At 46.6% G+C, this 15,084-nt stretch overlaps 3 protein-coding genes across 4 annotated transcripts; 2 read left to right on the top strand and 1 right to left on the bottom strand.

Annotated features, from left to right (window-relative positions):
* Window positions 1–706: 706 nt before the first annotated feature.
* On the bottom strand, window positions 707–2,598 carry cptp (ceramide-1-phosphate transfer protein). The gene is given in 3 exon segments (XM_063881683.1): window positions 707–1,730; window positions 1,732–1,900; window positions 2,293–2,598. Coding segments are annotated over 3 exon segments (636 nt in total). The 5' UTR covers window positions 2,406–2,598; the 3' UTR covers window positions 707–1,376.
* Window positions 2,599–3,136: 538 nt separating this feature from the next.
* ints11 (integrator complex subunit 11) lies at window positions 3,137–10,005 on the top strand. Of its 2 annotated transcripts, none has more exons than XM_063880594.1 (17): window positions 3,137–3,300; window positions 5,683–5,780; window positions 5,882–5,955; window positions 6,029–6,257; window positions 6,515–6,613; window positions 6,688–6,722; window positions 6,811–6,949; window positions 7,036–7,100; window positions 7,250–7,439; window positions 7,783–7,866; window positions 8,045–8,134; window positions 8,490–8,652; window positions 8,735–8,845; window positions 8,939–9,000; window positions 9,163–9,305; window positions 9,561–9,690; window positions 9,827–10,005. In XM_063880594.1, exons 1-17 carry the CDS (start codon window positions 3,273–3,275, stop codon window positions 9,890–9,892), a joined length of 1,806 nt encoding a protein of 601 aa, XP_063736664.1. In that variant the 5' UTR covers window positions 3,137–3,272; the 3' UTR covers window positions 9,893–10,005. The 2 variants fall into 2 exon arrangements, with proteins under 2 accessions (XP_063736664.1, XP_063736665.1); XM_063880595.1 differs by having other exon boundaries at window positions 6,811–6,919.
* A 1,795-nt stretch (window positions 10,006–11,800) lies between these two features.
* Window positions 11,801–14,682, top strand: lhfpl4b (LHFPL tetraspan subfamily member 4b; the record flags this gene model as incomplete). Its single annotated transcript, XM_063880692.1, has 6 exons — window positions 11,801–12,019; window positions 12,197–12,401; window positions 12,480–12,559; window positions 12,827–12,974; window positions 13,417–13,445; window positions 13,553–14,682. Coding segments are annotated over 5 exons (681 nt in total), but the record flags the coding sequence as incomplete, so codon positions are not given.
* Window positions 14,683–15,084: the final 402 nt, after the last annotated feature.

The raw sequence follows: 15,084 nt of genomic DNA on the forward strand, positions 1-15,084 counted from the left end.
ATAGTATAACAAATTGAGGCCATTGCGTGTCAGACATTTGGCATCGAATTATTACCAAAGTAGAGTTTCTTGTGAATTTAAGAGGTACGACCTTAGCATAGCTTAGCATAACTCGGAAAAATCTGAACTGGTAGCAGTGGTTCTGGTTCCTCTGGAGAAAGCAGATGGAGTAAACATCTTCCCTGAAACTCTTAAATGTTCCTCGCTGCTGGGAACCGACCAATCAGAGTGCGGCGCTGGGAGCAGAGGTCAGAAACAGACAGGAAGTTCTGTTTCCATCAATGTTCTTCTTCTTCTGCTGTTTCTGAGGCGCACCGCAAAAATGTCCTGTTATAAGCCCTCTATTGTCTCACACACACACACACAGCCTCTCTCAGTAAATGCTAATGAGCCGCTGTGACCTCTGACCTCTGACCTCAGACAGACTACGCTCAGTAGCTCGATGACATCATCAGCAGATTCACTGTAAACATCGGTTTGTAGTTTTCAACAATTTCCTGTCTCAGCAGCGTGTGTGTGTGTGTGCGTACGTTTGTGTGTTAGGGTATAGGTTAGATATCTCTACATCTATAGATATATAGACAGCAGCAGAGTGTAAATATGTAAAAGTACCTCAAACATGTATTTAAAGTACTTAGAGTAATGATCATGGGGCACCAACTATAATCTAATATCTGACTCGTCGTTAATCAAATAATTCAAACAGTTACTGAAAGGCTTGATGATTTATAAACAGGAAAATATTACAATCAAAAGAATCATCCACCTGAAGCTGTTCCAACATATAACATACTATGTATATATACACATACTTATACATACAACAGAAATCACCTCAAAGGAATCAGTAGTTTCTACATTAAACAGGAGACTCCATAAGGAGTTAAACTATGACTACGTGTTTTATTATTTAATCAGGTTTCAGAAAAACACTCAGAGCTCCACAGACTATCTGCTACTGGTGATTACTCTCTACTGATGGTTTAGGCTATAGAGACAGGAAAGTGTCCGTCCCAGTGTCCCCAGTGTCTCAGAGTAATGTGATGGAGAGGCAGCAGGTGAGCTCCAATACTCACACCTGCTGTTCCTGATCCCTAAAGGTGATACACGGCTCGGAGGAATTCCTCCATTCTGATTGGTCAATTTGGACATTTCAGAGGTCGTTAATACTCGATAACACAACACTGAAGAAGACAGACAGGAAGTAAACAGCAACAGGAAGTGCAGTTGGTGCAGAGTGGAGAGAGAATGATCGTTTCAATTAATATCTGGAGTCCTTAAATTAAGGCCGAGTTACAGACACCTCGCTGCACACACTCTCTCACTAGTGTGTGTGTGTGTGTGTGTGTGTGCGAGAGTGAGTGAGTGAGTGAGTGTTAAGGCAGGTTGAGCAGGTTGTGCTGGGCATACAGCTCCTCAGTGATGGAGTACACCTCCCCCAGAAGAGGCAGGGCCTCCCCCAGCACCAGCACCGCCTGCTCAGGGGGGCCCGCGTTCATCAGCTGGAGGAAGCTGGCGCGGCTTGGCAGCATCCTGAAGGCCACACCGGCGGCGGTGCGAATCAGCCAGGGGTGGTGCTGGGCCAGAGACTGGTGGTAGGCCTGGGAGCACAGGGCGGGGGGGCTGCCGTCCTCCCCGCTGACGCGCAGCCCCTCCAGGAAGAGCTGCAGCCAGCGCAGCGCCCGGTGCAGTCGCAGCAGCGTCCTGCAGCCGGACTCGGGGTGGCCCCCCCCGCTGCTTCTGGTCCACCAGCTCGCTCTGCAGCTCGTACTGCACCATCGACTGCAACGACACGTAGTGAGCCCCCCCGGGACCCCCCCGCAGAGACACCAGGATGTCGATCTTGTTGACTGCGTCTTTGGAGATGAAGCCGAACACACTGCCCAGGCTGTTCAGCAACCTGGGGGGGCAGATAGATTCCATCAGATCTCTCTGACTGAAGGGGACCCAGACCCCCTCCCTCTCAATATTAACCCCCCTCGCTACTCACTGTAGAAACGTGTTCATTTACCTCTAAAACATGGAGGGAGATCCACTCCTGTATCAGTTTTCCTTCCATGGAGTTTTATGTGTATTTAATCTGCTTCTCTCTTGGAATATTTGAACCTTTTTTGGTCAAAATATTAAAACTTTTTCTCGGATTATTAGGGCTCTTTGTCTCCCTGAAGCTCACACACACCGACCTGTCCACTGTCAGTCCTCTACACACTCTACACACTCCAGGAAACCACTCTTATGGCAGTAATTCTGATATATATTCCTGATATATTTTGGATGTTGAAGAGCACTCACTTGACCAGCCCCCTCCAGCCCTCCACATAGTGGTCCAGAGAAACCTCCTTGGTGTCGGACAGACTGAGTCTGAAGGAGTCGATCACTTCCTGCAGGCAGAACTGATCCGACATGCTGCTTCAGGAAGAGGACCGACAGCTGACTGCAGGGGGGGGGGGGGGGGGCTGAGGGTATTAACGGGAATATACCGAAGACTGAACTCTGAACCGGAGAGAGACCGGGGAGAACCCGGAGAGATAAACACGAGTAAAGGTTCTTCAGGAATAACCTGTCAGTCCAGATCCGTCTCTACTGCGCAGACTCCAACCGGCTCAGGAACTGAGGACTGCGCCTTCAAAATAAAAGCGTTGGCTTTTATGAGACTATGAACCAAAACTAAATGAAAGACGAAACACATTATAAAGAATATTACAATACAAATGTTTAGTGAAATAGATTCAATTATAATAATAAATCATATAAAACATGATATGTAGACATGTGGTAAAAAAAATACAATAAATTCAAATGATATAAAGAATTTGGATAAATGAAGAAAGGAGAACAAAATGAACAACATAATTATAATAAATAACACAGAGACTGGAAGGGATTTTAGAGGTGGCAGCATTACACTACCTTTAACTCTTCGCACAACTCGGGATTATATGTGGAAACCTGCAGGAAAGACATGCGGACTTCAAAAACATTAAACAGCAATAAAAAGACTGCAGTTTAGTGTTTGTTTCTTTAATTGTATTCATTGTTTATGTCCCTTCAGTCTGCTGCTGCACACTCCGGTCCGGGAGGGGGCGCTCACCGCTGGTTGATTATAAACCTCAGGAAAAGGGAAGGAGCGTGGTGTTTTATTTTGAAGGCGCTGAGCAGAAGTTGAGTCTGATGTTTGAACGTGCAGCAGAAATGGGCCTCATGTTTACAAGATAAAAACTCTCCTTATTAATTAATCAGTTAATTCTACAGTTTGTGGTTTCATCTCTGAGATGCCGGAGATCAAAGTGACGCCGCTGGGTGAGTGACGTCACTACTGCGCATTTTACACTGAAGTGTTCCCGGTCCTCTCAGAGGCAACTTTACGGAGTCTCTGTTTCAGGGTTTCATATCTCTCTGTTTCAGGGTTTTATATCTCTGTTTCAGGGTTTTATATCTCTGTTTCAGGGTTTATATCTCTCTGTTTCAGGGTTTTATATCTCTCTGTTTCAGGGTTTCATATCTCTCTGTTTCAGGGTTTTATATCTCTCTGTTTCAGGGTTTCATATCTCTCTGTTTCAGGGTTTTATATCTCTCTGTTTCAGGGTTTTATATCTCTCTGTTTCAGGGTTTTATATCTCTCTGTTTCAGGGTTTTATATCTCTCTGTTTCAGGGTTTTATATCTCTCTGTTTCAGGGTTTCATATCTCTATATCCCTCTGTTTCAGGGTTTTATATCTCTATATCTCTCTGTTTCAGGGTTTCATATCTCTCTGTTTCAGGGTTTTATATCTCTGTTTCAGGGTTTTATATCCCTCTGTTTCAGGGTTTTATATCTCTCTGTTTCAGGGTTTTATATCCCTCTGTTTCAGGGTTTTATATCTCTCTGTTTCAGGGTTTTATATCTCTCTGTTTCAGGGTTTTATATCTCTGTTTCAGGGTTTCATATCTCTCTGTTTCAGGGTTTTATATCTCTCTATCTCTCTGTTTCAGGGTTTTATATCTCTCTGTTTCAGGGTTTTATATCCCTCTGTTTCAGGGTTTCATATCTCTCTGTTTCAGGGTTTCATATCTCTCTGTTTCAGGGTTTTATATCTCTCTGTTTCAGGGTTTATATCTCTCTGTTTCAGGGTTTTATATCTCTCTGTTTCAGGGTTTCATATCTCTGTTTCAGGGTTTTATATCTCTCTGTTTCAGGGTTTTATATCTCTCTGTTTCAGGGTTTCATATCTCTGTTTCAGGGTTTTATATCTCTCTGTTTCAGGGTTTTATATCTCTCTGTTTCAGGGTTTTATATCTCTCTGTTTCAGGGTTTTATATCTCTCTGTTTCAGGGTTTTATATCTCTGTTTCAGGGTTTTATATCTCTCTGTTTCAGAGTTTTATATCTCTCTGTTTCAGGGTTTATATCTCTCTGTTTCAGGGCTTCATATCTCTATATTTCAGGGTTTTATATCTCTCTGTTTCAGGGTTTTATATCTCTCTGTTTCAGGGTTTTATCTCTGTTTCAGGGTTTTATATCTCTCTGTTTCAGGGTTTTATATCTCTCTGTTTCAGGGTTTTATATCTCTCTGTTTCAGGGTTTTATATCTCTCTGTTTCAGGGTTTTATATCTCTCTGTTTCAGGGTTTTATATCTCTGTTTCAGGGTTTTATATCTCTCTGTTTCAGGGTTTTATATCTCTCTGTTTCAGGGTTTTATATCTCTCTGTTTCAGGGCTTTCATATCTCTCTGTTTCAGGGTTTTATATCTCTCTGTTTCAGGGTTTTATATCTCTCTGTTTCAGGGTTTTATATCTCTCTGTTCTCAGGGTTTATATCTCTCTGTTTCAGGGTTTTATATCTATCCGTTTCAGGGTTTTATATCTCTGTTTCAGGGTATCTCTCCGTTTCAGGGTTTTATATCTCTCTGTTTCAGGGTTTTATATCTCTCCGTTTCAGGGTTTTATATCTCTCTGTTTCAGGGTTTTATATCTCTCCGTTTCAGGGTTTTCATATATCTCTGTTTCAGGGTTTTATATCTCTCTGTTTCAGGGTTTTATATCTCTCTGTTTCAGGGTTTTATATCTCTCTGTTTCAGGGTTTTATATCTCTGTTTCAGGGTTTTATATCTCTCTGTTTCAGGGTTTTATATCTCTCTGTTTCAGGGTTAGGGTTTATCCCTGTGTTTCTGAGACTTGGGTTTAGAAAGCTTTACAGTTTTACCCTTTATTTACTTCTACTACTTTACTCTGGTTAGCTGCTGTTAGCTCGGAGATGCTAACTCCGTGGTGCATTCATGGGGTGTTGAATTACAGATGGACATGTAAAGAGACAAAGGTACCTTAATGTTAAATAAGACGCATCCTTTAAAATAAAAATGACCAAGATTCATATCCAGCTGGAAAACAAGAAGTAAAAAGGTGTATCTATATTGAACATGTATTCCTGTAAAGGTTACTATATTTTAATGTTATAGCTTTACCGTATTTTCATGCTGCTGAGAATAAACCTTATTGTGATCTATTTAAACGGGTGTATAAAGTTTTGTGAAGGAGGCCAGGTACATGGTATTTAAAGTGGAGGTATATATTGCACAGGGAAGCGGACTGAGCTACAGAAGTGGATCAGTTCTCAGTAAGAACCAGTAATAATGATAATTATAAAGCAGTATTTCTATGTGTATTTCTATACAGTATGTAAATGTGACCCGGTTCTCTTTGCAGGAGCCGGACAGGATGTGGGTCGGAGCTGCATCCTGGTCTCCATCGGGGGCAAAAACATCATGCTGGACTGTGGCATGCACATGGGCTACAATGATGATGTGAGAGCATTCTATATATATCTATATATATGTCTCTTTAGAATAACGTTAGAACAGTAGAATAATATCTATACATCTTTAATAAGTGTATGTGTTTTCAGAGGCGTTTCCCGGACTTCTCGTACATCACTCAGAGCGGACGGCTCACAGAGTTCCTGGACTGCGTCATCATCAGGTCCGTCTTCATCACGTCTCTGTACTGGATTCAGAGAGACATGTGGGTCCATTAATCAACGCTCTGTCCCCAGTCACTTCCACCTGGACCACTGCGGGGCCCTCCCCTTCATGAGTGAGATGGTTGGCTACGATGGGCCCATCTACATGACCCACCCCACCAAAGCCATCTGCCCCATCCTGCTGGAGGACTTCAGGAAGATCACAGTGGACAAGAAGGGGGAGACTAACTTCTTCACCTCGCAGATGATCAAGGACTGCATGAAGAAGGTGGTTCCTCTCAACCTGCACCAGACCGTCCAGGTGAGACCAGAAACCACCTGCAGGGGGTCCCAGGTCCCCCCTCAGCCCTGTCACCTACCTGCAGGACTCTAACATAGAGGTGTGTGTGTGTGTGTGTGTGTGTGTGTGTGTGTGTGTGTGTGTGTGTGTGTGTGTGTGTGTGTGTGTGTGTGTGTGTGTGTGTGTGTGTGTGTGTGTGTGTGTGTGTGTGTGTGTGTGTGTGTGTGTGTGTGTGTGTGTGTGTGTGTGTGTGTGTGTGTGTGTGTGTGTGTGTGTAGGTGGACGATGAGCTGGAGATAAAGGCGTATTACGCAGGTCACGTTCTGGGAGCCGCCATGGTCCAGATCAAAGTGGGCTCCGAGTCCGTGGTCTACACCGTGAGTCAGACACACCTTCATCACATCCTCCTCTTCTTCACTTCCTCCTCTTCATCCTCTGCTCTTCGTTTCAGGGTGACTACAACATGACTCCTGACCGACACCTGGGGTGAGTCTGCTGCTCCTTCTCCTCCTCCTCCTCCTCCTCTTCCTCTTCTTCTTCATCCTCATCTGTGTGTGTGTGTGTGTGTGTGCAGCGCTGCATGGATGGATAAGTGCCGTCCTGACGTGCTGATCTCTGAGTCGACATACGCCACGACCATCAGAGACTCCAAACGCTGCAGAGAGAGGGACTTCCTGAAGAAGGTGCATGAGAGCATCGAGAGGGGGGGCAAGGTACTGTATCGGGAGGTCATCATGCCATCATCGTGACATCATCATTATTACTGAGGGGCTACTGTGTGTTGTGTGTGTGTGTTTAGGTCCTGATCCCGGTGTTCGCTCTGGGTCGAGCTCAGGAGCTCTGCATCCTGCTGGAGACCTTCTGGTAATACTGCCCCCCCCTCGTATCAGTTCCTGACTCTCAGAACAGGGTGACCCCCCCCCAGATTACTGACCTGTATTCTGTAAACTGTGTCTCTCAGAGACCTGAAACTTCTGATAACATTACACCCCCCCCCCCTAACCCCCCCACAGGGAGCGGATGAACCTGAAGGCCCCTATCTACTTCTCCACCGGGCTGACAGAGAAGGCCAACCATTACTACAAGCTGTTCATCACCTGGACCAATCAGAAGATCCGGAAGACCTTCGTACAGAGGAACATGTTCGAGTTCAAGCACATCAAGGCCTTCGACCGGTCCTACGCCGACAACCCCGGCCCCATGGTACTCTGTACGATATATATATATATATATACTGAACACATCAAATCCTTTATTCACTATAGCCTTTATCCTGTGGTGCGTTCAGGTCCCCTGTATTAATCCTGTGTGTGTGGTGCGTTCAGGTCCCCTGTATTAATCCTGTGTGTGTGTGGTGCGTTCAGGTCCCCTGTATTAATCCTGTGTGTGTGGTGCGTTCAGGTCCCCTGTATTAATCCTGTGTGTGTGGTGCGTTCAGGTCCCCTGTATTAATCCTGTGTGTGTGGTGCGTTCAGGTCCCCTGTATTAATCCTGTGTGTGTGGTGCGTTCAGGTCCCCTGTATTAATCCTGTGTGTGTACCTGCAGGTGGTGTTTGCTACGCCCGGCATGCTGCACGCCGGTCAGTCTCTGCAGATCTTTAAGAAGTGGGCCGGCAACGAGAAGAACATGGTGAGAGACGAGTTTAGCACACCTGTAATAACCAGAGGTGGTTGTTGTTGTTGTCTCCAGGTGATCATGAGTTAAGCACACCTGTAATAACCAGAGGTGGTTGTTGTTGTTGTCTCCAGGTGATCATGAGTTAAGCACACCTGTAATAACCAGAGGTGGTTGTTGTTGTTGTCTCCAGGTGATCATGCCGGGTTACTGCGTGCAGGGAACCATCGGACACAAGATCCTGAACGGACAGAGGAAGCTGGAGATGGAGGGCAGATCCACGGTCAGAATACATCCAATAATACTCTGTGTGTGTTTGTGTGTGTGTGTGTGTGTGTGTGTGTGTGTGTGTGTGTGTGTGTGTGTGTGTGTGTGTGTGTGTGTGTGCGCGCAGCTGGAGGTGAAGCTGCAGGTGGAGTACATGTCGTTCAGCTAACAGGTGTGTGTGTGTGTGTGTGTGTGTGCGTGCGTGCAGCTGGAGGTGAAGCTGCAGGTGGAGTACATGTCGTTCAGCTAACAGGTGTGTGTGTGTGTGTGTGTGTGTGTGTGCGCGCAGCTGGAGGTGAAGCTGCAGGTGGAGTACATGTCGTTCAGCTAACAGGGTGTGTGTGTGTGTGTGTGTGTGTGTGTGCGTGCAGCTGGAGGTGAAGCTGCAGGTGGAGTACATGTCGTTCAGCGCTCACGCCGATGCTAAAGGCATCATGCAGCTGATCCGCATGGCGGAGCCGCGCAGCGTGCTGCTGGTGCACGGAGAGGCCGTGAAGATGGAGTTCCTGAAGGGGAAGATCGAGCAGGAGTTCAGTGAGTGCCAGCAGGAGCCCCCCCCCCCCCCCCCCCCCCTCAATGTTTATTATTATGTTATATTTCCATCTGCTGTTTCCAGGCATCGACTGCCACATGCCGGCTAACGGAGAGACGGCCACGGTGCTGACCAACCCCAGCGTCCCGGTGGACATCTCTCTGAAGCTGCTGAAGAGGGAGATGGCTCTGGGGGGTCCGGATCATCATTCATATTTCATATTTCGTACATCATATCATTTACAACAGCCTCAGGCTCTAATGCTCTCCATCTGTCCTGCTGTTTCAGGGCCGCTCCCCGACCCCAAGAAGCCCCGCACCATGCACGGGACCCTCATCATGAAGGACAACGTGAGTCCACCATCTGTCCACCATCTGTCCACCTCCCCATCATCCCGTCATCCTCCCGACAGTGGGGGGGTTCACCTGAGCTGCTTCAGTGGGGGGGTCCACCTGAGCTGCTTCAGGGGGGGGCAGGGTGTGTATTGACATGCTTCCTGTTTCCTGTCCCAGAGTCTGAAGCTGGTCTCGTCGGAACAGGCTCTGAAGGAGCTGGGCCTCAACGAGCACCAGCTGCGCTTCACCTGCAGAGTCCAGTTGCAGGACCAGAAGCCAGAACCAGAGACCCTCAGCAGAGTCTACACACACCTGAGGAGGTGAGACACACACACACACACACACACACCTGCTGGAGGTCCAGAGTGTGTCTTGAGCTGATCTCCTGCATGTATATCTGTATCTGACCGTCTGCTTCCTGTCCCCCTGGTTTCTGTCCCCCTGCTTCCTGTCCCCCTGCTTCCTGTCCCCCTGCTTCCTGTCCCCCTGGTTTCTGTCCCTCTGGTTTCTGTCCCTCTGGTTTCTGTCCCTCTGGTTTCTGTCCCTCTGCTTCCTGTCCCTCTGGTTCCTGTCAGTGTTTTGAAGGGCTCCTCGGTGCAGTTGCTCCCTGATGGCACCGTCATGGTGGAGTCCATTCTCATCAAGGTGTCCTCCTCACCTGAAGACCCCGACACCAAGACCCTGCTGCTGTCCTGGAGCTACCAGGTAACATACCTCCTGACTTCCTGCTGCTCGCAGGTTCCTGGTTCTCCTGTTGGAGACGTTATTCAAACAGGTGACCTGCAGCTCTGGTCCTGACCTGTCAGCGTGTTTCAATGATATATGGTCTGTGTCTTTGCAGGACGAAGATCTGGGCAGCTTCCTGTCCTCTCTGCTGAAGAAAGGACTTCCTGCTGCGCTTTGCTGAGAGTCTGATTCACGTAGTGTCAGTGAACCTCTCACAGGGTCCTGCTCTGGAGGATTTGGTTCTGACCCATGTCTTTATGTCCTGTCTGTCTGAATAAACGCTTTTATACACGAGTCCCATGTTTCAATCATTTGAAGTTCCCTCAGCGACGCTGCAGCCCCCCCACACAGAGACCCCCCCCACAGACACCCTGCTGGGGGGTCTGAAAGATATTGATTCTGATTCTAAATTAATAAATGGGAGCCAACCATCAGCTAGTATTTATAAAGTCGTTATGTGATTCTTAATATCATATATATTATATTTGTTTGTTTAGAAATTATTTTATTGTTTTATTTTTTAGACATTTTAAATGAAATGTTTTCAAGATATAGATTTGTGAAAAGATGATTTTATATAATATGTATTTAATTTATTATATGAATTATTTTGGATGTATTGGATAATATTGTTGGAAATGTTTAATATTTAATAAAGAATATGGTTATTATACATAAGCAGCAGTTCCCCGGTCAGCCCGCAAGCGGCGCTGTGACGGAGCTCCGTCTCTAACAATGCAGCTGTTAGGTCTGCTGCTGTCAACAAATCTGTTGTTGTTGATCATCATTTATTTAATAATAGTATTTAAATGTGGTTCTTTGGTGAGGATAGTGTGACGGAGCTGTGGAGGAGGGTCTACATCCGGGGATTCAGAGTTGCAGCCCCTCCTCCATCCTCTCCATCTACTGTGTCCTCTCGTCCTGCAGACAGGCAGAGAGACAGGCAGAGGGCAGAGAGACAGACAGACGGACCGGTGTGTCTCTGGCTGCAGGTTGGTGTTTTCGTGTGTTGTGATTCAGATGCATGTCGCTCTTTAAATCACAGCTGCTAACGGTGTGTGTGTGTGTGTGTGTGTGTGTGTGTGTGTGTGTGTGTGTGTGTGTGTGTGTGTGTGTGTGTGTGTGTGTGTGTGTGTGTGTGTGTGTGTGTGTGTGTGTGTGTTTCTCTGCTCGCTGATTGGCTCTCTCTCTGCAGCTTGTTGATAATTACTGCAGTAACAGATTAATGAAGGACCGGAAGTAGTGATTTCGCAGTGTAGTCTGAAGTCTCTCTGCAGGGTAAATCACAGAGTGTGTGGTGCCAGTGTTTACTGGTTTCCTGCCGTGGTGGAACAGCAGCTGGTTAGATCACTTCCTGTTGACGTGTTGATTTCAGCAGTAAATCACTTCCTGTTTGCAGCAGTTAGATCACCTCTTCTTTATTTGCCTTTCTGTCTATTTATGTGATTTGTGTTTTATTTTTATATTTTTATTGATATAGTATTTTTATTTTTATAGGACTCGTGTCCTTAATTAAATCTGAGTGTAATTAAAAGATAAACATCAGCTGTCTTCTCCCCAGCTTCAGCCTCCAGGGATCCTCACGGTTTCTGCAATCCGGCGGATATTTACTTGACGTTATTAAATATGAAACTAGTTATTTTGTTTTGTCAGAAGTGTAAATAAAGTGTGTCCACTTTATCAGGAACACCTGTTCACCTGCTCGTTAACGCAATTATCTAATCAGCCAATCACAGGGCAGCAACTCAATACATGTAGGCATGGTGAAGAGGAGCTGTTGGAGGACTCTGAACTGGGGAGTGTGGTTTCAGAACCACCTCTAGGGTTTATAGAAGGTTCCGGAAGGTTGAGTCCAGAATTAGGGCAGTTCTGAAGTTAAAGGGGGTCCGGGGACTAGCGAGGGGTCCCTGATGAAGCGGCCGGTGAGTGAGCCCCCCAGGATGTGGGCGTAGTTCGACAATATCTTCCTCATGTGTCCCCTTCAGGTAGCTTCACCTGAGAGGGACAGTTCTGCTGTTGGATCCATATTTCTGTGCGTTATCTAATATGTAAGTAGTTTACGCCCCCCCCCCCCCCCCCCCCCCCCAGGTATGTCGGCGCCCCCCCCCTGGCCGACCTGTCTCGGCTCTATCAGACGGAGTTTGTGCGCAGTGTCCGGGCGGTGGGCGTCCTGTGGGCGGTGTGCTCGCTCTGCTTCGCCATCCTGCAGGTGGTGGTGCTGGTGCAGCCGGCCTGGGTCGGCACCAGGGGGTCCGTCCACCTGGGGGTGGGGCCAGCCCCGCCCAGCGGCACCCTAGGACTGTTTGAGGTGAGGAGCTGACGCCAGGGCACCAGACTGTTTAATCAGGTTCTATGTAGGAGATGTTATTCTGAGCCGTGAAGCATGGGGCCAACTGACCCCCCACAAGCAGCTGTCCTAACAAATGTAAACAATGTGTGTCCAGGTGTTTGTTCAAGAGTAAACGGTAGGTGTATATGTGTCCAGGTGTGTGTGGAGTTGGACTGGCCGGTCCCCGAGTGTCGAGGGGGTCTCTCTAGTCTGTCCCCGCTGCCCTCCTTCCAGTCCGTGGCGGTTCTGGTGGGAGTTTCTCTCTGGGCGGTCTGGACCAGCATCCTGAGCCTCAGCCTCTTTAGGTTCTGCAGCGCCGCCACCGTGTACAAGATCTGCGCCTGGCTGCAGCTAACCGCAGGTTCACACTCACACTCACACTCACACTCACACTCACACTCACACTCATACTCATACCAACTGTCTGTCTGTCTCTCAGGATTCTGTCTGGCGTTGGCCTGTCTTCTGTTTCCAGACTCATGGGAGAGTCCAGAGATGAGAGCTCTGTGTGGAGACTCTGTGAGTTATTATTATTTATACATACTATACCCTCACTGAGCCTTCTGTAGTAGGACAAGGAGCTGGTCCCAGGTCAGCCTGAACCAGAACTCACTATAAGCTCTATCACAGAGGAGAGTCTTCTTGTGTCTCCAGGTGTGTGATCATGTGACTCCTGTTAGTCTCCAGGTGTGTGATCATGTGACTCCTGTTTGTCTCCAGGTGTGTGATCATGTGACTCCTGTTAGTCTCCAGGTGTGTGATCATGTGACTCCTGTTTGTCTCCAGGTGGGCAGCTTCTCCCCAGGTAATTGCTCCGTTCACTGGGCTTACATTCTGGCTCTGCTGGGTATACTGGACGCGGCCATCCTGGCCACGCTGGCCTTCGTCCTCGCCAACAGACAGGACGCCCTGCTGCCGCCGGACTCCAAGGACGGTGAGAGGAGGGGTGGCGCGGCAAGTAGCTTAACTTTAGCTTCAGTGTTTTACCCCAAGCACGTGGCTACTTCTGCACGAGTGGAACATGGCTACAGTCACGGACAAAATACTGGCACTAATGATCCAAGTGCCTTTAAAGATACAGAGGGAGTAGCTAGCTACAGGCCTGGTTAGCATAGAGTTATCTTAGAGTTAGCTACATATCTAGTTAGCTTAGAGTTAACTAGAGGTCTGGTTAGCTTAGAGTTAGCTACAAGTCTATTAATAATAATATATGTTATTGGCTTTATCAGGTGCTCAGAGACACTTCAAAGTGGTAAAAATGCCAGCCTGAAGAGGTGAGTTTTGGTCAGTTAGCTAATGGTTCACTTTATGTTAAGTTAGCTTAGCATTAACAGTAGGTTAACAGCTGAGTAATGAGTGTGTTTGTTTTCCTGCAGTGACCACAGGTCTGCTGATGTCAGCGTAGGTGAGTCTCTTCTTCTTCTCTCTTTAAACCAGCACACTGTTTAATCCTCATGTTGACTTCTTCTTCGTCTTCTTCGTCTTCGTCTCCATCTTCATCTGAAAAACCAGAAGAAGACCTCCTCCTTCTGATGCCAAACAGCAGCTCCATCTTAACCTAACATGCTAGAGAGGAAATTTACCAAATGTATTATTTCTCTTGTAAATCCGGAAATCCCCCCCTCCTGCGCTCTGTGTATTTTAATACCCTAGAGCCCTCATACCCCCCTCCTACATGTGAGTTTACTGCAATATGATCTGGTTATTAAAGTGTTAGATCCCTTTTATATTCTGTTTGTCTTGTAGTTCTGAGCCAGGAGAGATCTGGGTTATCTGTCAACACGTTTCTTAAAATCATCTGTGGGTTTAAAACATGTCAACATGAAATCTAAAAGAAGCCGTCTGAGATTGTACTTAAACCCTCCTTTCATCTCTGTTTCGCTTAGCTTAGCATCATGGCATCATCAACGCCATCTGTTGTCTTTTGTTGGCTTTATTTAGCTAAGAGTTAGCATATGAGTCTAGATAGCTTCTGGGATAGGTTAGCATAGAGTTAGCCTTTAGCTTTTTTTTTAAAGTTATTTTTTGGGGGCTTTTTGCCTTTAATCGGATAGGAGAGGGACAGGAAAGTGGGAGAGAGTCGGGGTGGGATCCGGAAAGGACCACGGGTCGGGAATCGAACCCGGGTCTCCGGCGTACAGTGCAGGTACCCCAGCCAGTTGCGCCACGGCCAGGGCCAGCCTTTAGCTTTTGACCCCTGGCTCTAGTCAAATCAAACAAACTTCAGGGTTTATGGGAGATTAACTTAAAGCTAACAAACCTCCAGTATTCATCCAAGCTAGGCTAAAGTTACTCACTGACTCCAGTCTTTGAGTTAAGCTGCTAACCAGAGAGGTGTATCTGAAACTTCAGGATTATCTAGAAGTTCAGCTTCATGTCAGCACAGCGTGACCCTGGCTGATCAGCTGTTTGTTAGCTAGCGTTGCCTGTGTTTGAGCTATCCCTGTGTAGAACATAGCCCTTCTCCCAATCTGCATTTACACATTTCTAATTGTTTGATTAAATGTAACAGTGACGTTTGCTCCGGTGAACATTTTGATAAAGTCTTTAAAATATGAATGTTTGTTTACAGAAAGCATCGAGCATGTTGTCAGACTGAACAGTGTGTAATTCACATCAATAAACACATTATAGATTTCAAACGTTTTCTCTGAATCACTCAAGTCACCTGTAGACATTACCTGATGAAGTCACCTGTAGACATACCTGATGAAGTCACCTGTAGACATTACCTGATGAAGTCACCTGTAGACATACGTGATAATGTCACCTGTAGACATTACCTGATGAAGTCACCTGTAGACATTACCTGATGAAGTCACCTGTAGACATTACCTGATGAAGTCACCTGTAGACATTACCTGATGAAGTCACCTGTAGACATTACCTGATGAAGTCACCTGTAGACATTACCTGATGAAGTCACCTGTAGACATACCTGATGAAGTCACCTGTAGACATTACCTGATGAAGTCACCTGTAGACATACCTGATGAAGTCACCTGTAGACATACCTGATAATGTCACCTGTAGACATTACCTGA

The sequence above is a fragment of the Eleginops maclovinus genome, chromosome 4 (genome assembly GCF_036324505.1).
Source record: "Eleginops maclovinus isolate JMC-PN-2008 ecotype Puerto Natales chromosome 4, JC_Emac_rtc_rv5, whole genome shotgun sequence".
In the NCBI taxonomy this organism is placed as follows: Eukaryota; Metazoa; Chordata; class Actinopteri; order Perciformes; family Eleginopidae; genus Eleginops; species Eleginops maclovinus.